General features: G+C 37.6%; 1 protein-coding gene across 11 annotated transcripts in view; it reads left to right on the top strand.

Moving 5' to 3' along the window:
- Positions 1–22797, top strand: part of UBE2U (ubiquitin conjugating enzyme E2 U) — a 64285-nt gene that overhangs the window by 5346 nt on the left and 36142 nt on the right. For 8 of the 11 annotated variants that reach the window (XM_055091755.3, XM_034966611.4, XM_055117865.3 and 5 more), the window contains exons 4-6: positions 2376–2473; positions 6444–6561; positions 12493–12541. In XM_055091755.3, coding sequence (XP_054947730.1) covers positions 2376–2473; positions 6444–6561; positions 12493–12541 — 265 coding nt within the window. The remainder of the gene's footprint in view (positions 1–2375; positions 2474–6443; positions 6562–12492; positions 12542–22797) is intronic. The other 3 variants (XM_034966616.2, XM_055091742.1, XM_034966622.4) reach the window with 2 other exon arrangements.

Here is a 22797-nt window from a genome sequence, read left to right as displayed (position 1 = left end):
GGCTTATGCCTGTTATCCCAGTACTTTGGGTGGTCGGTGGGGAGTATTGCTTGGGTCCAGGAGTTTGACACCAGCCTGGGCAACATAGTGAGACCTGTCTCTACAGAAAATAAAAAAAAATTAGCTTGGCATGGTAGCATGTGCCTGTAGTCCCAGCTACTTCAGGTCTGAGGTAGGAGGATTGCTTGAGCCCAGGAGGTCGAGGCTGCAGTGAGCCATGATTGTGCCATTCATTGCACTCCAGCCTGGGCAACAGAACAAGACACTGTCTCAAAAAAAAAAAAAAAGATGTTTATTCCCAACAGCAATGTTAGAAATAGGAAAAATGGAAATAACTTCAATCTCCATTAACATAGGAATTTTAAGTGAAATATCCTACAGTTACATGTATTGCTTCTAAACAGAACGAGGAAGGTCTACGAACCTTTTAGGTCTAGATCATTGCTATATCCTTAGAATCTTCACTGCCTGGCATATAGTAGGTATTCAGATATTTTTTGAATAAATATTTGTGTCCAGAAATATGTTGAAAATACATTGTTAAGTGAAAAAATACATTGAACAATAAAATGTAAAATATATTCCCATTTAATAAACACACACATATGGGTGTGTATACATATATGTGTTTGTGTGTATATTTGTATAGACCAACTGGTAATATTGGTCTTGAATAGTAGAATTAGTAGGCAGGGGAACATTCATATTTTACATTAGATTTTTTATGTTTTTTTCCCTAGTACATTATTTTATTGTAATTAAAACCTATTTTTGGTATCTATAACACAAAATTAATTACATACATGTGCCTTTATTTGTTTAAAATAGTTAGAATTATTGGATTAAATTCAATGGGGGGAGGTATTCTTGTCCCCTAGTCCTCATCCCTCCCACTTCCATAAAGTAGAGGGAACTTTAGTCTCTAGGAGGGAAGGTAAAGGAAAACTTGTGACTGCTCTTTTTTTTCCCCCATCACTCCTCCTAGAAGTCACTTATCTGATTAGGGAGATGAAGGAAAGAATTGAGCATATGTGGCCCAGAACTTGCTCAACACTCTCTCCTTCTAACCATACTGGGTACAGTCTCTTTTGCTCCAGGCAGGAAACTTAGGCAGGCCTTCGGTTTGGGAGTTAAGTTTAAATCAGGGGGACTTTTGTGGAGCCTGATTAAAGCCATTCATCAAGTGCGTTCTCCATTTCAGTCTTATGTGCAATGAAGCTGACGTTTTTACTTCCACCTTTCAATACTTTGATCTATTTTATAATTACATATGAACTTGAGGGGAGAGAAGGGTTATTTACTAGCTTTCAACCCCCGCCCCCACCCGCCCCGCAAAAGATGGCTATGTACAGTTTTAAGTCTTTATATAAAAAGCCAAATTGCCTTTCGGTGGTATTTGTACTCCTACCAAAAAGTACATATAAAGTTCTTATTTTAGCACCTTCCAATTCTGGCCATTGAAACTTTGAAGAAAATTTTTTTGCCAATTTGGTAAGAGTCTTGCTATTATTTTAATAAGCACTTCTTTGAATACTTGAGAAGTAAACATTTCCCACATTTGTTGATTCTTATTTTGTGACTCGTATGATACAATTGACAATGCTATCACATTGTCCTAGATGTTGCAAATATTTCCTCTAATTTGTCATTAATTTTCAACTTTATGCTGTTTTTTCACATCTGGGATTTAGAGATTTTTATGATTTAAAATAAATCTATATTTAAGATCTATTAATCTTGTCCTTTGAGGTTTTTGCAGTTGTCTTTCATCTTAGATGATCCTTTCCCAAAAGAAAATCAAATAGTCATTTTAAGTTTCTTCTAGTCATTCTACAGTTTTATTTTTCTTATTTAACTCTATTATTTTTTCAAACACTAAATTACTTAACTGTGTTAGGGCATATGCCAAGCTCCTGTACATCTTTCCAACTTAATATAACAGGCCAGTGCTGGAGGGAAGTTGTGCCCATCCTCAATGTGAAGATTCCATTTCTGGGACTAAGGCATTTACTGTTTGTCACCATTTCCAGTCTGGGGGAAGGGGGAAGAAAAGAAGGAAAGCCAGCTTCCTTTAAAAAATGACCCAGAAATTGCACACTTATCCTTATGTCCCACAACAAAAACTTAGTCACAAGGCCACATCTTGCTAAAGGAGAGGATAGGAAAAACTGTAGGGGCACCTATGTATTCAGCTAAAACAACATGGTAATGGGTGGGAACCAGGGATGGGTATAGTGCTTCTCAGTACAGAGAGAAGAACTAGGAAAAAGGAAGAGTAAATGCAGATAATTTTTCTGGCTTATCATTTTGATGTTTGTAAGTTTTAAATAATAATTTATTATAAATGCAAATATTAATGTATTATTTTAATACAGTAGACCCACACACTGGTCAGCCCTGTATAGACTTTTTGGACAACCCTGAGAAGTGGAATACAAACTATACATTGAGCAGCATCTTACTTGCCCTACAGGTAAGAATGGATTTCATATAATCCTCTCTTTAATACTTTTAATTACCCTAATTATTCAAACTACAAAGATTAAAATATACAATGCATATTTAAGTGTTTAAAGAATTTGAGAAGTTTATTTAAATCCATACTTCTATATGAAGGCTACAAAGTGTAACTTACTTAAATTATAAAAACTATTATTTAAAGTGAAATTGATAGTTAAGGCCCCTCAAGACCAAAGAATACATATCTTATAAAAGAATAAAATAATTATTTAGATGGTTTCAATTCTGAAAATATAACCTTAGGTTTTCTTTTGGTTCCTAACTTCACTTCCTGATGTTGAGCAAGCCTTTTAGATCTTTCTTCATTTATGGATCTTGCCTTCCTGAGAGAGGTGGATCAAATGACTACAGCTTAAAATGTTCACTTTTGTTTTTTTGTTTCTGACAGTGCTAGTTAGCTACTTTCTGTCCCAATAGTGTTCACATCAAACCCAGTGAACAATTTATACCAAGGATTTTCTCCTCTCCTCAGATGCCTGTTTCTCAAATGCCACCTTTACCACTGGACCCATGGTCCTTAGAAGCATACCTCAGTGTTGTGCTATTTCTTTTCTTTTCTTTTTTTCTTTTTGAGACAGGATCTTGCTCTGTCACCCAGGCTAGAGTGCAATGGCACAATCCTGGCTCACTGCAGCCTCAACCTCCTGGGCTCAAGTGATCCTCCCACCTCAGCCTCTCAAGTAGCTGGGACCACCGGCATGCCCTACCATGGATGGCTAATTTTTTAAATTTTCTGTAGAGACGGGGTCTCACTGTGTTGCTCAGGTTGGCCTCAAACTCCTGGGCTCAAGCGATCCTCCCACCTCAGCCTCCCAAAATGCTGGAATTACAGGCAAGAGCCACCACATCCACCCAGTGTTGTGTTATTTCTGGTCCTTAAAAATGCCTCCTTTCTCATCTAATGCTAAAATGAATTATTTCAGTGAACTTGCTTTGACCTCTTAGAGCTAGCTTAGCAATAATCTATCCATGACCTACTTATCACTAATAATATCTGAAGATAAATAATTACATTTTGATTATCTAGAATACTTAGAATATAAAATACTCTGGCATAATTGAGTTTTTAAATATAGAATTATAATATAAATTGCATTTCTTCTATTTCTTGTATTTGAAAATAAATAAAATAATACTTTCCTGGCTAGTCATCTTAGCATACTAAGTAAAATATAATCTTTAGGAAAGATTCAATGTTCAGTTCATTCATTCATTCTACAAATATGTATTGAGGATCTACTTGTGTGAGGTTGTGTTCTAGGAAAGAGACATTTGAGCAAAAATTTTAAGGGAGTGAGTGAGTGTGATATGCAGAAATCTGGGGTTAATCCTTTGGATTCCTTTAAACTGAGACATATTCTGATCTCATCCACCTAAACTAGAGTCTGCCCTAAGAATAGCAAAATGATCCCAAAATGTAATGAGTAAGGGCAAACCAGAATGAACTGGTGAAAATTTTGAATTGCAGAATAATTTGATAAAAGGAAAATGTGGGGCTCTGAGTTAGCTTGCTTGGCTTCACATCCTGGTTCTGCCACTTGATACCTTTGTATCATTGGACAAATTTTTCCACTTCTCAATGTCTCAATTTCTTCATCAGTAAAATGGGGCTGTTGTTACCTCATGTAACCTGTGAGGAGGAAATTAATTAATGTGTGTAAAGAATTCGGAACTGTGCCTGGTCCAAGAAAATAACTCAATAGTTAATACAGGTCGAGTATTTCTTATCTGAAATGCTTAGGAATTGGAAATTTTTCCAATTTTTGAATATTTGCATTACATATACTTACCACTTGAGCATCCCAAATTTGAAAATTTGAAATCTGAAATACTCCAGTGAGCATTTCCTTTGCACATCATGTCGGTCCTCAAAAAGTTTTGAATTTTGGGGTATTTAGGATTTCAGACTTTCAGATTTAGGATGCTGAACCTCTAGTTAGTTAACATTATGATTGTTCTTACTATTAAAGAGTAATGCAAAGTGACACCAAAGTGTTGCCAAATATATCATGGAAAGCCAGTAGATAACACAATTTTGTCTTTTTATTTTTCGAAAACATTAATAAAACAAATATGCCCACATTACAAAAGATTTTTAAGATAATGGGAAGGAAAAGAAAATCACTGACAATTATAAAGAAAACCCTTAACTTTACTGTTACTAGGAAAGAGCTTTCTGCTCTTTTCTCCTGTTTTTCCATTTAAAATCTTTCAGTGGATCCCACCTTCTCCACAGGTGTAAGTTCTAGTTCTGTTGCATATCTAATCCTCACACCTAGACTCTCCCTAACACACCAGGCAATCCTGCTCATACTTATATCTTCATGCTTTTCTGCACTCACATTGCTTGGGTCAATTCAGATAAAAAAAACATTCATAGAGTTCTAAAGTTACCTTAGAAATGGTCAGTCTCCAGTTCCCCTCTGCCTGGCAACTCATTTTCTCCTCTTCTGTTCCTCAGTCTGTCCAGCAAGCAGCTGTTCATGTTGTTGTAAGAGTTAGAACAAATGAATCTTCCTCTAGGATACCTTTTCTGATATATTTTCCTAGGGAGAATTAATAGCTTTGGTTTTGGGGGAGCTTCCTTTGCTACACACCCAACAGTACCCTGAGCAGATTTCTGTTAAACACTAATACTATAAAGCACACACTGCTTACTTATCTGTCTTCCCCTATTGGACTGCAAGCTCCCCAAAATCAGGAAACAGGTCTAATTCATCCTTGATTTCCTGGAGCATACCAAAGACAATGCTGACATTTGGTAGATATTAAATAAAATGAATGAATGAATGAACCTGAATTTTTACATTATTGCAATTATGGTATGTATATTGCCATGTGCTTAGCAACAAGGATACATTCTGAGAAATGAGTTGTTACACATTTCATCGTTGTTTGAAAATCATGGAGTGTACTTACACAAACCAAGATGGTATAGCTTAATACATACGAAGGCTATGTTATAGCCTGTTGCTCCTAGGCTACAAACCTACACAACATGTTACTGTACTAAACACTATAGGCCATTGTAACACAATGGTAAATATTTGTGTATCTAAATATAGAAAAAGTACAGTAAAAATTTGGTATTATCATCTTATGGGACCACCATGATATATGCCGTCTGCTGTTGAGTGAAACATTGTTATGTGGCACATGAGTATGTAAACTATATAGCCTGTTTCTTTTTCACTTAGCACTGTCTCTCAAGTAACTTCCATATGGTTATAATCAATATTTTAATAGCTATTCAATATTCCTTTGAAGGTCAGTGCTGCGCAGTAGCACTTTCTGTATTGATGGAAATGTCCAATATATCTCACTGTTCAATACAGTACCTACTAGTCATATGTGGCTACTGAGCACTTGAAATTTTACCACTGTGACTAGGGAGCTGAATTTTTAATTTTACTTAATTTTAATTATTTTAAATGTAAATAACCACCTGTGACTGTGCCTACAGTGATGGGCAATGCAAGTTGAGACCATAATGACTAACTACTTCTTTCTTAATAACAAATGAGATACATTTTCAATTATCACACTGTTATTCAAGGGAAGTGTACTTGAAATGTTGTTTAAAATATTTTGAATTTTAAATACACTAACCACCATCAACTAAAATTTTTATAATCTTAATTTAAATTCAATTTAAATGTATATACTAGGAAGGAACAAGTTACAGAAAGGAACTTGTAACTTGCTTTTTGATCTATCACGGTTTTACACCGTACCTTCATGAGCCTAAGGTTAGGTTTCTTGAGAGTACAGACTATGTCTCATGTTATTTTTTAATCTATTTCCAGATCCATACATAGTAAGCATTTAATAAATGCTTATTGAAAGTTGTATATATTGGTTTGTCTTTTTGCTCTAAAAAAAGTTTACTTCTGAAATTATATGTTGTCTGTGTTTTCCTATAGGTTATGCTTTCTAATCCAGTGCTAGAGAATCCAGTGAATTTGGAAGCAGCCAGAATACTGGTTAAAGATGAATCTCTGTACAGAACAATTCTAAGACTTTTCAACAGGCCATTACAAAGTAAGAAGTGTCTACTTTTGTCAGGCGCAGTGGCTCACGCCTGTAATCCCAGCACTTTGGGAGGCTGAGGTGGGTGGATCATCTGAGGTCTGGAGTTTGAGACCAGCCTGACCAACATGGAGAAACCCTGTCTCTACTAAAATACAGAATTAGCTGGGCGTAGTGGCACATGCCAGTAATCCCACCTACTCGGGAGGCTGAGGCAGGAAAATCACTTGAACCTGTGAGGCAGAAGTTGCGGGGAGCCAAGATCATGCCATTGCACTCTAGCCCGGGCAACTAGAGTGAAACTCCGTCTCAAAAAAAAAAAGAAGTACCTACTTTTTGTTATTTGGCAATTATCAATTATACTTTAAACATTTATAGCATAGTGATCTAGGAAATAACTGTTATATAAGGGAATATTTGAAATATTTTCTGTATCCATTTTCAGTAATGAATGGTATTAAGATCTCTCCTACTGTAACTCTTTGTGAAACCAATCAGTGTGATCCTTTTTTAAAGATCATCAAAGATCTCAAGCTCCGTATCTTTAAATATTATGGTCATATGCATGGATGGTGCCAAATGAAACTAGTCCACCCATCATAAAGATATGACATCTAATTTTAACTCTTCAATCTGTAATGGACATTTCCCAGACTTCACCTGCAGTACTCCAGATCTTACTGATTTGTACCACTTTTCTTCTTGATTAGCAAGATGTCAATGTTTTTTTTCCGGAGAGTTCCCTCCCCAGGAATTCCTTCTAAGAGTCCATGTGGAAATAGAGCCTGAAGCTCTTCAGTCTTTCTGCTCCACTGAGCAGTGTTTTCCTGATACCCTTGGTATCCTGCCAGCAGCCTCGTTATGACTCCTAACTCCATTGCCTCCATTGCCCCTGTGCGCTCTCTCTCTCTTTCTCTCCAGGTAGTAGAGCGCTGCTTCTGGCTTCTTGTGCACAGTAGGGTCTCCCACAGCTGAGAGCTGGGCTCCTACTGACATAGTTATTTCCTTTATATCCTGCCCCACCTTCTTCTGGTAGCACACAGCAACCTTGCATAGTAGCTGGTATCATTACCTTCCCAATCAACAGGCCTTGATTTCTTATAGTACTTTTTCTCTCAGATTTACATTGCTTCTTTTTCTGTTTCCCTTCCAGGACTCCCAGTCCATTAGCTAGGTCTGTATAATTGTGACCAAGTTCAATTGCTCCTCCTCCACAGGATTTTTGGGTCTGATACAAATCAAATGGTGTTGATCAAGCATCTTTTCCAGTACCATAGAACTTTATTCTACGACAAAGTTCTTGGGGGAGCTATTTGATCACAAGCTTAAGGTGAAGCAGTAATAGAAAATTCCCTTCTTCTAAGTATGTGTTATATACTCATTTTACCCTTCTCTGGCTTGGTGGGCTTTCATCTGGAATACCAGTAGGCTCCACTTGGAACCTCACATTTCTAAAGGCTGAAGAAACTGTATATATTTAGCCAACAGAAGAAAAGATAAAGGGCAGTTGTAAAAGCTGTTTTCAAATATTCGAAGGGATTTCCCATGGAAAAAGATTTCTTCTGGGTTGCTTCAGAAAACTAACATAGGACAAACACTAAAGTTACACGTCAGTCATACTTTCCCGGGCCTGCTGGGTTGTAGCAGAACTGAAGTTCATATACACAGGCTTGGCCCTGCCTCATGTCAGAACATACCTTAAATGTATCAGGGACTTTACTCCATGATCAGTTGTCTGGAATTAATTTTATTGTCCTAAGTCTAAGCCTGGTATGTGATATGCAGACATGTAAATGTCGCTCATTACCCAAACTTTTCCCCAACATTTGTTATGTTTGCCTACCCTGAATAGCTAGGTCTTTGCCTCAGTGTATTGACAAGAAGACCAAGCTCTAAGCTCAAACCCAGTGTGGAGGTCTGATGACCTTCCCATTTCCTGACAGCCTCCTTTCCTTGTGGCCTGGCCCCTTTTCCTTTCTTAGAGGACTCACATACCCCAGACTGCCTGAGAAAGTCCTGGTATAATTATTCCCAGTACCTCCTTTCACTTGCAATGTACCAGTTTGAACAAACGATTATATAGCCAGTTGGGTGCCCAGCTGATCTTTCCTAAAAGCAAATGACTCTATAGTTGTGCCATTCTTAATGGTAAAGTCCATCCAGGTCCCAGTTGGCCAAACATGAGGAAGAATTGTTTGAAATAATTCAAGTTGCTTAAAAGAATGGACAAGGCCAGGCTGGCAGTTAGTAAACTCTCTATTACTAAAGGTATTCTTTGTATCTAGTGTTTATTTGATAGAGCTAAATGACCATTTTTCAGAGATGTTATCAAAGAGCTTCTTTGATAAAAAGCTCTGGTGCCAAGAATTGGATAAAGGGGCCTTTTCAATACCTTCCAACCTATTGTTCAACAAGTTTATGAAAACTCAGAGGAGGAAGGTCTGGAGACAATGTGCAACAACTGTTTGCCTCATAGATTCTGAGTATTGCTACTTACTTTCTAATTTGTTATGAGCTTTCATAGGTTTCATATGAGCAATTATCTGCCCCTTTTTTCAGTTCATCCTTGTGAATGTTGATTTCTATGTAGTTGTATTATCAAGTAATATTTATCTTCTGTTTGTCATAGTTGCTTTGATTTTTTAAAATGTAAGTTTTGTGTCATTTTTAAAACCTTTGGTTGAAGAAAAATACAAGAGTATAAAAAGAGTAAAGCTGAGTGATGGTAGCTAAGCCTGAGGTAATTATTTTTTCTTAGCCAAGTATATTCCTATAGTTTTTGATAAAAAAGGAGGATCATCTAATACATTTCAGATGCTCATCTAAATAAGCTATAATTGACATTGAGTCATAATACTAGAATAAAGGAGAATATAGAAATATTAGGGAGATTGTAATACTAATTTGTGTGATATACTTTTTAAAAACCTGATAATTCTACAAATACATCATATTCTGCTTGTGATTAAGAAAATGTTGTGACAGACATTTGATTCTTCTCCAATTCAAGTTCCCAGTTTGTTCACTGGGTTTAAAAAAATCCTTTTAATAATAGAGCAATTTTAAAGCAAATTGTCTCTACAATTGAAGCAGGTGGTGTCTCATAGGATTCCAGGTTGCCGTTTCTTTTTAAAGTGAGTATACTTCTTTGGTTAGGTGTAAGTGTACCCCTCCCCCTGAGAAATATACTTTGTGGGTGTCAGGGGAACACAAAATTTAGTCCAGTAGCATTGCTTACTTGTTCAAGAACATGAGCTTTTTTAGCACCATCATTCAGAACCAGTTTTGTTGTTGATGATTACAGTTTTGTTACAGATATTCTGTTACTTACAAATGTCATAAGATACTAAAAAACTGAGTTTAACAGCATGGTAGAGTGTGGATCTATTTGCTCGAGTTACGTACCTCTTTTTTCCTGTTTGTATTTCATTATACCAGATAGTCCAGTAACTTTTCGGCAAAGTTTCTAAGTTGCTAGTTTTAACGAGAAATGTTAAATATTTATTTTCTATCAAAGAAATATATGTTTATAGTTTTAGAGGACAAATAATAGGAATCAGTTTTTAATGAAATATGTCCTCTATCCCTGAGTGCTGCCTGCCAGAGGCAACACTAGCTTTCAACACATTTAGCTGTTTCCTCTGGCATTTACCACCACATTTCTAAGTTGATTCTATACTAATATTTCTAGGCTTTTCGGTTTTAGATATTATTTATAGACCTCATCTTATAAAATACAAAGATTTTGCTTTTATACTACTATTGCTACCCACATTTCCTCTCCCCCATCCTCCTAATATGATTTGGTTACATTAATATGACTTTATAAATACTTGCCACAGATAAACCATAAATGATTATCTTTCTTTTCTTGTACGAAAGGTCTGATTTTACATTCCTTTGTTTTTTATGTGTGTACTATCTTTTCTTCTTCTAAACTTTCTGACAAAGCTATAAAACAGCTACTAGGTATTCAGTCAGCATCGAGTCTGTTTTGTTTTGGGAGCCCTCTTTCCTGTGGCACTCTCTCCTTCCTCTCCATTTCTGAATTGGCAGTTCTCTTGCAGGTGTGCTGGGATGGCCTTTTTGGTGCCTGCTGGGTTGGAGCTCCTGCTTGCTGCTCAATCCCCATTTTCCTTGTGGTTGGTTTTGCTCCTTTGTTTTGTTGGAGCACATCTTCTAGGAGCTTCCTAGTACCTGGGAGCTAAACCTTTTATAACTTCGCATGCCTAAAAATGTAATTACGTTACTGTCATATGCTCATAGTTTGGTTAAATTTTAGTTTGGAAATAGTTTTCTTTCCAAATCGTAAATACTTTACTACATTTTAGTTTCTAGTGTTGCTCTTGAGAAGTCTAATTTCATTCCGATGTCCAATTTTTCACATGTGATTTATTCTTTTTTTTTTCTGGAAGCTTTTTAAACCTTCTTTTTATTCCCAGTGATTTGAAATTTTTGATAATATTTCTTTGTGTATCCTCCCCTTCCCTGCCTCCACATTACATAGGACATTTGATAAGCTATTGAAATCTCAATCTCTAATCATTCAGTTCTGGAAAACTTTCTTATGTGTTATCTTTTATAATTTCTTCTCTCTTCATTTTCCCTATTGACTCTTCTAGATCTGCTCTGATTTGAATGTTGGGTCTATTGATCTGATCCTCTAATTTTTTTTTTTTTTTTTAGACGGAGTCTCGCTCTGTCGCCCAGGCTGCCAGGCTGGAGTGTAGTGGTGTGGCAATCTGGGCTCACTGCAAGCTCCGCCTCCTGGGTTCACGCCATTCTCCTGCCTCAGCCTCCCAAGTAGCTGGGACTACAGGCGCCCGCCACCACGCCTGGCTAATTTTTTTGTATTTTTTTAGTAGAGATGGGGTTTCACCATGTTAACCAGGATGGTCCCGATCTCCTGACCTCATAATCTGCCTGCCTTGGCCTCCCAAAGTGCTGGGATTACAGGCGTGAGCCACTGCGCACAGCTGATCCTCTAATTTTTTAAAACCAAATTTCTCCTATTATCCATCTCTTTGTTCGTTGTATATTCTGGAAGATTTTGAGAAAAATATTTCTGTTTCCTATTTTCCTCTTTTTTGTGGTTAGGATTGTTCTCTTTTATGGTATTGACCTTGCTCAAATGTCTAGTGATCTTTGACTATCCATTCTTATGATGGACATATGATGAATGGACTATTAAAAAGACTGGAAGTTCTGAATACAGGCTGGGCTTGTTGACAGTTTTATTTCATTGTAGAATTATTCAGTGAGAACCTGGCCATTTCATTAGACTTAACTATTTCTCCTGAGAGGAATCTGCCAGGCTTGTGGAGAGAGAGAGAGAGAGAGAGAGAGCAAGTGCAAGCAAGAGAGAGAGAGAGCACTGCTAATACTCTGACAGCTGACGAGGGGAGAGAATCAGGAATCTTGTCTGTTCGATATGATTTATTCCATTTTCAGTTTCTTACTCCATCCTGTTTTGTTTCTACTGTCCTCCAGTCCTGAGTCTCTCTGGCCCAGTTTTTCCAGAGGTTAAATATCTTCCTTCTTGCGTGAGCAGTGGTCATCATCTGATTGCACAAGATGAGGGTATAAGTCTTTGGTGTCTGTGCTCTCCCTCTTACCCCTCCTTCCAGAGGTATCTGGCACATTCAATTCCTGAACTGTTTCACAGGTTCTGAAGTGTGAATCCATTTGCTTTTCGTTGGTCTCCTCTCATCAAGCAGTTTTTTTTTTTTCAAATTTCTATGGCCTGCTAAGACAGTTACCACTTGACATCTGCTTTCTATCTTGAAAAATTTTCTTGTCATCTTTCTTTTGCTCTCCTTGAGATTTTATATCTTATTTTTATTCCTTTATTACCATTTTGTTGAGGCTTTGGAAATAGTGCACATAAAGCCATATATTCAATCTCCAAGTAAACCAGAATCCTTTCATATTTTTTCTTTATAGTGAAAGATGACAGCCAGGAGTTACCTAAAGACCCACATAAATGTGTCAGGTAAGTTGTTCTTTATACAATTTTATGTCGATTTATTTACCAAAAGGACTATTTATTTAAACTCTTTATGTTTTTCATCATAATTACATCTTTGTTTTTAATTTAGAAATATCTTATAATATCTTTTTAAAATATTGTTTTCAGAAAGAACGTGGAAAATTTCGAATTCTTTCTAGTTGAATTAAAATTAAATGTAACTACATGATCTCGCTTTTTTTTTCTGAGATAGAGTTTTGCTCTTGTTGCCCAGGCTGGAATGCAATGGCGCAATCTCAGCTCACCACAACCTCAGCCTCCACGGTTCAAGCGATTCTCCTGCCTCAGCCTCCCAAGTAGCTGCGATTATAGGCACCTTCCACCACACCCGGCTAATTTTTTGTATTTTTAGTAGAGATGGGGTTTCACCATGTTGGTCAGGCTAGTCTTGAACTCCTGACCTCAGGTGATCCACCCTCCTCGGCCTCCCAAAGTGCTGGGATTATAGACGTGAGCCACTGTGCCCAGCCGATCTTGCCTTTTATATATTTTTGAAAAGAGAAGAATGTATTGTCAACAAAATCAGCATAGATCATTATAGATCACAAAAATTCAAGCAATTTAGGAGAAGATAAGGTCTAGATAAAAAATGGTAAGAGTTAGGGCTGAAGCCACTGTACCTTTTGGGAGACAGTCTATAAATGTGGCATCAGTTCATCTTGAACACCTGAACAAGGTGTAGGCCTAGAAACACACATATGGTTTGGCGGCATTTAATTTCTTGAGCATTTCCATCAGCTTTATCTTGATAGTCAATCAGATTTACAAAACAGCCAATTAACTATTGTTGTAACAGTGTTTACTTTAGCTCATATTTCCTTGACTAGCTCTGTATAAAAGTTGAGTAAAATTAAATAACTTATGGCCGAGAGCAGTGGCTCACGCCTGTAATCCCAGCACTTTGGGAGGCCGAGGCGGGTGGATCAGGAGGTCAGAAGATCGAGACCATCCTGGCTAACATGGTGAAACCTGTCTCTACTAAAAAATACAAAAAAATTAGCCAAGCGTGGTGACAGCCACCTGTAGTCCCAGCTACTCGGGAGGCTGAGGCAGGAGAATGGTGTGAACCCAGGAGGCAGAGCTTGCAGTGAGCCAAGCCGAGATGGTGCCACTGCACTCCAGCCTGGGCGACAGAGCGAGACTCCATCTCAAAAAAAAAAAAAAAAAAAAAACTTAAGTGGCTTATCTTCATGAAAAAATGTTGAAAAATTGCAGAAAGGTAAGCATAATCTAGTTAATGGTACACTAAGTTGGTATTCAATAGAGGGCATTGCCGCCCCTTAAATGTGTCAATGTGGTTGACCATCCTGGCATAAAATAGGCCTATGATAAATATTCAATGCATAAAGGTGGTTTTATCACCTAAAACATGAATGTCCTTAGATATCAAAAGTTATTACTCTTTATGGTATAGTTATTTGCAGTTCATAAAGATACAGTGCCCATATTTACTAATAAGGCAGTAAGAACAGAGCAGAAGACCTTCTGTGGTCTCAGCTTCAGCAGGTCCTCTGAGCCAAACCAAGGATAAATGGTGCTAGAATCCGGTCTGATTTGTGGTATTCACCTTGTGCCAGCCTGAACTTCCTAGAGAAGCCTTTAGGTAGTACTTATTTGAGGCAATGCAGTCTAGATTTCAATGATACTCTAGACTCATGCTGTGTATCAGGCTGCACTTTGTTGTGTGTCTGTGAATTCTAATGTTTGCCCCTGGTACAGTTGCTCTGAAACAGAGCTCAGTTATGTCTAGTTCTTAGTTTTTAAATAATGCAGTCACAATAAGCTCTTGCAGAAATTATTCAAAGAAAGATGCTGCTGTTAATATTGTGTGTCTGGTGCCATATGCTTAGAACTTTGCATTACTTCATGAGCTGAAAGAACTGGCCTAGCTGTAGAAATGTATTCCAAAGATATATCCAGGCATTTGGACCCCCGGTTTCTAAAAGACATAGCAAAACTTAGGCAAGGTCTATTCAACTGGGTACAATATAGTTGGGGGAATCTAGGTGATGTTCAGGAATTGAAGGTGACTTGAACTTGTGCTAGTCATCTGGGATGTTTGCAGTGGTCTATAGGATACCACTTACAGACAGGTTTTCAGCCCTTGGGAGAACAGCTAGTACTTAGAATGTACTTAGAATGTACTGTAGTCATCCATGTACTTAGAATGAATTCACTGAGCATATGTTGTATACCAGGCATTGTGCCCCAGTGTGAGGATACACACCTGATTAATATGTCATCCCTAACCTCACGAGATTTATATTCTAGCATTGGAAGCCCTCTTCTTTTTTCCCCATTCCATAAATACAAATTATTTGTTTTATTTTGTATTAATCGTTGCACAGTATCAGAAGATGTTCCTCTTCTGAAAGGGAGACAGTGCAAGAAGTAGGCCTGTCGATCCATTAGGTCAATGTAGACGGTATTTGCCACCAGAGAATGTAGTTGGAAGACCACAGGGAAGGTATCAAGATCGTGGCTAAGGGAAGAATGCTGAGGGCAGATTGAATCATATCTAAAAGGAGTCATATTTAGCAGAAACCTTGCCCCTGTGGTTTTTATTTTTTCTAGGCTTCCTTCAGAGGCCTTCAGTTTTTCACTAAGTCATCCATCTCTGGGGCCTCTTTTAAATGGAACTGTCTCTTTTAAATGCAATCAGTATTTTATTGGGCCATGACTGTTTATTGTTGTAGTACATAAATATAATATGGTAAGTGCTATGACAGAGGTAAGATCAAGATGCTGGGGGAGCACAGAGGGAGAAACATCTTACTCAGGCTTGGCAGGGATTGGGAGACGAACATATAAAGACAAGTTTTCATAGGAGGTGATGCCGAAGTGACTTCTAGAGGCAAAATGGGGATTCACCTATAGACTATGGGGCCAGGGGATCCTAGGCAGAGGCAACAGCACATTCAACAGGAATGGAGCTACAGCAGGACATCTTTCCAACAGCCTGACACAGGGGAATGCATTTTGACAACCTAAATAAAAAGTTAAAATGAATCATGAATGCCAGGGGCAACCAAAATAAGATTATCAGGAGCTGAGATAAAAACTAGAAGAGGAAAGGGGGGGAGGATTGGTTGCTCGGTAATCATGAGAGGAGATGAAAATGAAACATAGATGGTGAACATGCTAAATATACACCTGTATGCGAGTGGCTAAATCATTTAAAGGGGCAGGCACAAGACAAAACTTAAGGGATACAGACAGAAGAGTGTAACTTTTGCATTTCGTATTAAAAATCCTAAGACAAATGCAAGCCTTTGACACAGCATTTCCACTTCTAGAAATTTATCTTTAAAGATATATTTAAACAAATATATAGAGATTCCAAAAATGTTCATCATAGAATTATACATCATGAGAAATTGAAAACAGAATGTCCAACAAAACTGATTAAGTAAACATTGGTTTAGGCAATCATGTCCAAAAAGCAGCCTTTGGGTATGATTCTGGAGACATAGTTGCTAACATTAAAAGTAAGCGGGCCGGGTGCAGTGGCTCTTGCCTGTAATCCCAGCACTTTGGGAGGCCGAGACGGGCGGATCACCTGAGGTCAGCAGTTTAAAACCAGCCTGGTCAACATGATGAAACCCCGTCTCTACTAAAAATACAAAAATTAGTTGGGCATGGTGGCGCGTGCCTGTAATCCCAGCTACTCGGGAGGCTGAGTCAGGAGAATCGCTTGAACCCGGGAGGTGGAGGTTGCAGTGAGCCGAGATTGTGCCATTGCACTCCAGCCTGGGCAACAGAGCGAGACTCTGTGTCAAAAAAAATAAATAAAAAATTAAGTGAAAAGTTGGACACAGAAATTCAGTGTTGCAAGATGAAAAAGTTCTAGAGATCTCTTGCACAACAATGTAACTACACTTAACACTACTGAACTGTATACTTAGAAATGGTTAAGATGATAAAGTTATGTGTTTTGCCACAATAAAAAATAAATGAAAAGAGTGCCTTATAAAATACTGTATAGGATATTATCACACACACACACACACACACACAACTGAAAGGCATTTCTAGAATAGCAAGTGAGAGAATCCCAATTCTTCCATTTACTATGTGACTAAGAAAAGTTAATTTCTCTGTGTCTCAGTTTCTTTATATATTAAATGCTAGTAATAATGGTACTGATTTCATAGAATTACTATGAAGATTAAATGAGTTAAGTACATAGAAAGTAATTATAATAACTTTAGTCAAAGATAACTCGAGAACCATTATGAAGTAAACTTGTAAATGGTATTATCTTGAAAAATCAAAATTTGTGAAATTGAAAGGAAAAATGAGTAAAAAATTGGGAGAGTAATGTGAAGACCCTAAATTTAGTATTTGTATGCTGTGAGAGAATCAGTAAGAAGGCTGCTGTTGCTAGAACACAGCAAGGGGGAAAAGAGAAGAGAGGTAGATGGAGGTAAGAGAAGTAGGCTGGGCCAAATCACTTAGGACTTTATAAACCGTGTAAGGAATTTAGATTAATTTTATTATACCAGGTAAGGAAATTGGGGCACTGTTGAACAGCTTTTAGGAAAAGGAGAGACAGAATCAGATTTAACTTTTAAAAGGAGTACTTTTAACTGCCATGAGGGCAATAGTTTGTGAAGGATCTAAGGTGGAAGCAAAGAGAAGAGTTATTAGGTTATTTTGGTTGATCAGGGGCAAGACAATGGTGGTTCGGTCAAGGGTTTGGGCATAGGTATGGAGGAGGAGAAATGAGTGGATTCAAGGCTTGCGCCGAAGGAGAATTACTGATTCGATGTGGGGTGTGAGAAAAAGTGGGACCAAGGGTAATTACTAGATTTGGGGTTGAACTGGGTGGGTTCTGCTGTCATTTACTGAGATGGAGAAGATTGAAAGAAGACATCATTGACTCAAATTAAGATGAATAATTCCATTTTTTGGTAAAGATATGGAGTAATTGGAGCTTTCGTACATTGCTGCATAACTTGTTTTATCACTTTACATGCCCACAACCAGTTTGAAACAGTTTAAGTTTCTTATAATGTCAAACATTACCTTTCCTGTAATCCAGTAATTCTACTCCTAAGTATATACCTAAAAGAAATGAAAAATATATGTTCACAGGAAGAGTTGTACACAAATGTTCATAGCAGCTTTATTTATAATATCGCAAACTAGAAACAACCAAAATGTCCATCAACAGTTGAATGCATAAATAAATTGTGCTTTATTAATATATAGAATACTATCAGCAAATAAAAATGAATTAATTATTGATACATGCAACAATAGGGAATAAGTATGCAGGCATTATGTTGAGTGAAAAAAAACACAGTAACAAAAGAGTACATACTATGTGATTCAATTTATACGAAGTTCTAGGACAGGCAAAACTAATCTGTCAGATTAATCCGATCGGTGATTGCCCAGAATGTCAAGGGAGATTGACTGGGAAGGGGCAGTAGGAAACTATCTGGAATAATGAAAATACTCTACATCTTGTATGAGGTAATGCTTATGCAGATGTACACTTTTGTATCAAAACTCATCAATCTGTACACTTAAAACGTGTGCATTTTATTGAGTGTAAATTATGCTGCAATAAAATTTACTTTAAAAAGCTATTCAAGCCAGGTGAGATGGCTTGGGCCTGTAATCCCAGCTATTTGGCCAAGGTGGAAGGATTGCTTGAGCCCAGGATTTCAAGACCAGCCTGGGCAATATATTGAGACCCATCTCTTAAAAGAAGAAAAAGATATTCAATTATCTTTACAACTCTCTTATATTTCTAAAGTTGTTTCAAAATAAAACTTAAAAAAAAAAAAAGGTATTCAAACCTTTTCAGTGAGTAGAGAAAATGACTACATTTCCAAACCTCCAAACTCAGATTCTAAAATCTGCGATTACTACAAGAAAGGAAATTATAGGTCAATACCTTTTATTAGCATAGATGCATAAACTCTAATCAAAATATTACCGAATTGAATCCACACTGGGATAACAATGACCAAATGGGTCTGATTATAAGAAAGCAAGGTTGGTTTAATATTCAAAAATCAATTTGTTTAACACATTTACTAGCCAAATAAAGGGAAAAGCCATAAAATTATCTCAGTGAATCCAGCAAAAGTATTTGTTAAAATTTAACACCCATTCATGATAAAAATTCCTAGCAAACTGAAACAGAAATTCCCTTATTTCAGTAATAGGAATCTACAAAAGTCCAACAGCCAACCTCATACTAAAATGTGAAATGTTTAATGCTTTTCTCCTGAGTTTTGGAATAAGGTAAGTATGTCTACTACCACCACTTCTATTCAACATTGTACTGGAGGTTCTAGCCAGTGCAATGAGGCAAGGAAAATAAATAAAAATTTTAAGGTTTGGAAAGGATGAAGCAAATTGTCTTTATTCATAGATAACATGATTATGTGCATAGTGAAATCCAAATGAATATAAAAAAACTTGAAAATTAATTAGTGAATTTAGCAAAGACTCATGGTATAAGATTAAAGTTAAGATTAAAAATTAACTATGTTTCTATATACTCATAATCAACAGATAGAAATTGAAATTTTAAAAATACCACTTACGGCCAGGCGCCATGGCTCATGCCTGTAATCCCACCACTTTGGGAGGCCAAGGTGGGCAGATCATCTGAGGTCGGGAGTTTGAGACCAGCCTAACCAACATGCAGAAACCCTGTCTCTACTAAAAATACAAAATTAGCCGGGCGTGGGTGGCACATGCCTGTGGTCCCAGCTACTCGGGAGGCTGAGGCAGGAGAATCACTTGAACCTGGGAGGCAGAGGTTGCTGCAGTGAGCCAAGATCACACCATTGCACTCCAGCCTGGGCAACAAGAGCAAAATTTCATCTCACAAAAAAAAAAAAAAAAAAAAAAAAAAGGTAATAAAATACCATTTACAACAGCATCAAAATGTAATGAAACATGTACAAGACATCTATACTGAAAACCACAAATATTTCTGAGAGAAAATTTAAAAGACTTAAAGAAGTAGAAATATCCAACATTTGTGGCTTGGGAAAAACTCAATATTATTATATTGTCAATTCTTCCCAAATTAAACTGTAGATTAAATTCAGTCTCAATCAAAATCTCAGCAGTTGTTTTTTTTCTGGAAATTTGTAAGCAAGCTCTAAATATATATCTAAAAGCACAAAGGACATAGAATGAGAAGGCAATTTTGAAGAACAAAGTTACAGCATAGATACCCCTAGATATTAAGATGTACTAGAAAACGACTATAACTTTGCTCTAATTGGATCTTTTTAGGTCAAATTCGTGTTCCTGAATTAGGCACCATGGTCAGACAGCCCTGAACCCATCAGGCTCTAATTTAGAGCCAGAGGTGGGGTCAGTCCCATCAGAGTGTATGGTATCTACATAACGGGGGAAGAATGCAAGAGCTGTTGAGGAGGCGACCACAATGTCCACTGTGACAACCTTCATATGCAAAATATTTTTACTGGACCCAAACTTTGATGAGTAAGAGTTTGACAGGCACAGAGGAGACAGGAGTCTCTAGAACAGCTTTCATAGAAAGAGGAGTGTAATACCATGGTGTGCTTGGATTAGTAAGAAATTCTGTGTGATGGAGCCTCTGGATGTGGGGATGGATAACAGAAGAAAAGGATGGAAATGGCCAGATGGTGAAGAGCTTCAAGTTCTATTTGAAAGTATTTAGATGTTTTCATATAGAATTACATAACCAAATATGGTTTTCTTTTTCTTTTCTTTCTCTCTCTCTCTTTTTTTTTTTTTTTTTTTAAGACAGAGTCTTGCTCTGTCGCCCAGGTTGGAGTGCAGTGGCGTAATCTCAGCTCACAGCAACCTCTGCCTCTGGGTTCAAGCAATTCTCCTGCCTCAGCCTCCTGAGTGGCTGGGATTACAGGTACGTGCCACCTTGCCCAGGTAATTTTTTTTTTTTTTTTTTTTTTGAGTACGGAATCTTGTTCTGTCTCCAGGCTGGATTGTAGTGGCGCCATCTCAGCTCACTGCAACCTCCCTGGTTCAGGCAATTCTCCTGTCTCAGCCTCCCGAGTAGCTGGGATTACAGGCACACGCCATCATGCTCAGCTTATTTTTGTATTTTTAGTAGAGACAGGGTTTCACCATGTTGGCCAGGATGGTCGCGATCTCCTGACCTCATGATCTGCCCGCCTCAGCTTCCCAAAGTGCTCAGATTGCAGGCGTGAGCCACTGCGCCTGGCCTAATTTTTGTATTTTTAATAGAGACGGGGGTTTCACCATGTTGGCCAGGCTGGTCTCGAACTCCTGACCTCAGGTGATCCTCTTGCCTCAGTACCAAATACAGTTTCCAAGCAGAGGTATGATAACCTAGAATAGGGAGAGTTAGGGGTAGAAAAACTACAAGGAAGCTGTTTAGAGTTAATAGGAGAGAAATGATGAGGTACGTATCAAGGCAATGGAGACCAGCTGACACCTAAGTGCTGAAGAGGCGCTAAACTTGGCTCTTTTCATGCATGATTTCACTGAGTGCTCAAAACAACCACTTGAGAAAGTTTTATCTCCTGATTTTATAGATGGGGAAACAGATGGGGAAACAGACCTGGAGAGGTTAGATAACTTGCTCCAGAGCCACACACTTAACAAGTAGAAGCGCCGGAGGGTTTTAACCCAGGCCAGCTGATTCCAGACCCTGAGTATCCATGGTACTAAACAACTAGGTCATGATGGACAGGAAGGTTCCAACCAGAGATATTTAGGGGTTTAATTGTTAGGCTTTGGTTGTGGCTGGGATGTTGCTTCCTTGAAATAGCACTGCCATGATTTTCTTCTTCCCCTAATGAACCTTTCTCTTTCTTTCATTGGCTCCTCTTAATTACAAGTTGGTTTCTGCTCTTTCTTTTCAAAATACTTACTAACTTTTTTGGAGGTGGTTTTCTCTAGTAGCTTCCTCTATCAATGATTTTGTTGATTTGACCCAAATCTCTTATTTCTAATCTCAGTGTCTTAATCACACTCCTGAAGATCATTTTGACTTGTCTGTACTAACAGCACCTGAAATCTATATCTAAAATTAAACTCGTATTTTACTTCAGTTTCTCTTGCTGCTTTCTATTAACAGCAAAACTAACCAGATTTCTGGGCTTTAGAATAATATTTGACTGTAATATTCCTTCACTTTTCACACCCTGTCAGGCAACCAACCAGTCCAGTCAATTTTTTAGCATTGCCTTCAACTCATCTCCTCCCTTTCATAACGTTTGCTGCCACTCTGCTATTAGCTCTCAGTAGTTAATCCCTGAATTACTGCGTTTGTTTCCTATCTGGTCCCCTGGCATTTAATCTCCCTTCTATACTCCACCCTGCTTATTACTTTCAAGGAAAAGTCTTGCTCCAACATGGATTTCATAATTTACTTGCCTTATTCGAGAACTACTGATGGCTGTCTATTACCCAACAAATCAAGATCAAGATTACAGAATCAACTCTAAACCGTTCTCTGCCTAAATTTGAGGACCCTGCACTGCCCAGTTTCACTTATCAATTCCAGCTCCTGTGAATATGAAGTCTCCATTCTAGTCAATTGTTCTATAATTTCTTCCCCCAACATCCTCTGTATGTACATATGTGCACGCCATGCTCTCTCCCATCTGAGCAATTACTATTACTCTTCCCTTGGCCTACAGTGCCCCCTTATTTTTTTTCCAGACCTGTATCCCAAATGACTCTTTCCCTGACGACTGAAAAAAAATTACATCTCCCTCCTCCGACTTCTTTGCTTATTGCCACTGCCAGAGGAGAGAAGTATCTGTTCTTGTATTCTCCAAATGTCTCCGTTAAACCATATAACACTTTATCGCGTTAATATATAAAGCTATTCAATTCACTAGTCCAGGTATATATCTTATTTTTTCCAACAGGATAACAAACTCTAATGTTCAGTTTAAAATTATGTCTTCTACTTTTTTGTATTCATGACGTCAATGATAATACTCAGTAAATTCCCATCATTGGTTGAAACTATAAACACATGTATTTTTATGCTGCATATATCCCTGTAAGCTTACTTTATCTGAATAATAGTAAAATATAGTTACAGTTCTCTTTTTTTAAGGGGCTGTTTCCTTTATAGAATTGAAAATTCAAATACTCCCAAATGTGTAAGACATTTTGCTTTGTATATTCAAACCACACTAAAGTTATACCTTTTAGGGTAATATTTTTAATTATTATGGAGGAAAAAACAGAAAGCCCCT

The sequence above is a fragment of the Pan paniscus genome, chromosome 1 (assembly GCF_029289425.2).
Source record: "Pan paniscus chromosome 1, NHGRI_mPanPan1-v2.0_pri, whole genome shotgun sequence".
Classification (NCBI taxonomy): Eukaryota; Metazoa; Chordata; class Mammalia; order Primates; family Hominidae; genus Pan; species Pan paniscus.
Note: the sequence above shows the minus strand (reverse complement) of the source record. Positions and strands in the feature narration are given on the sequence as shown.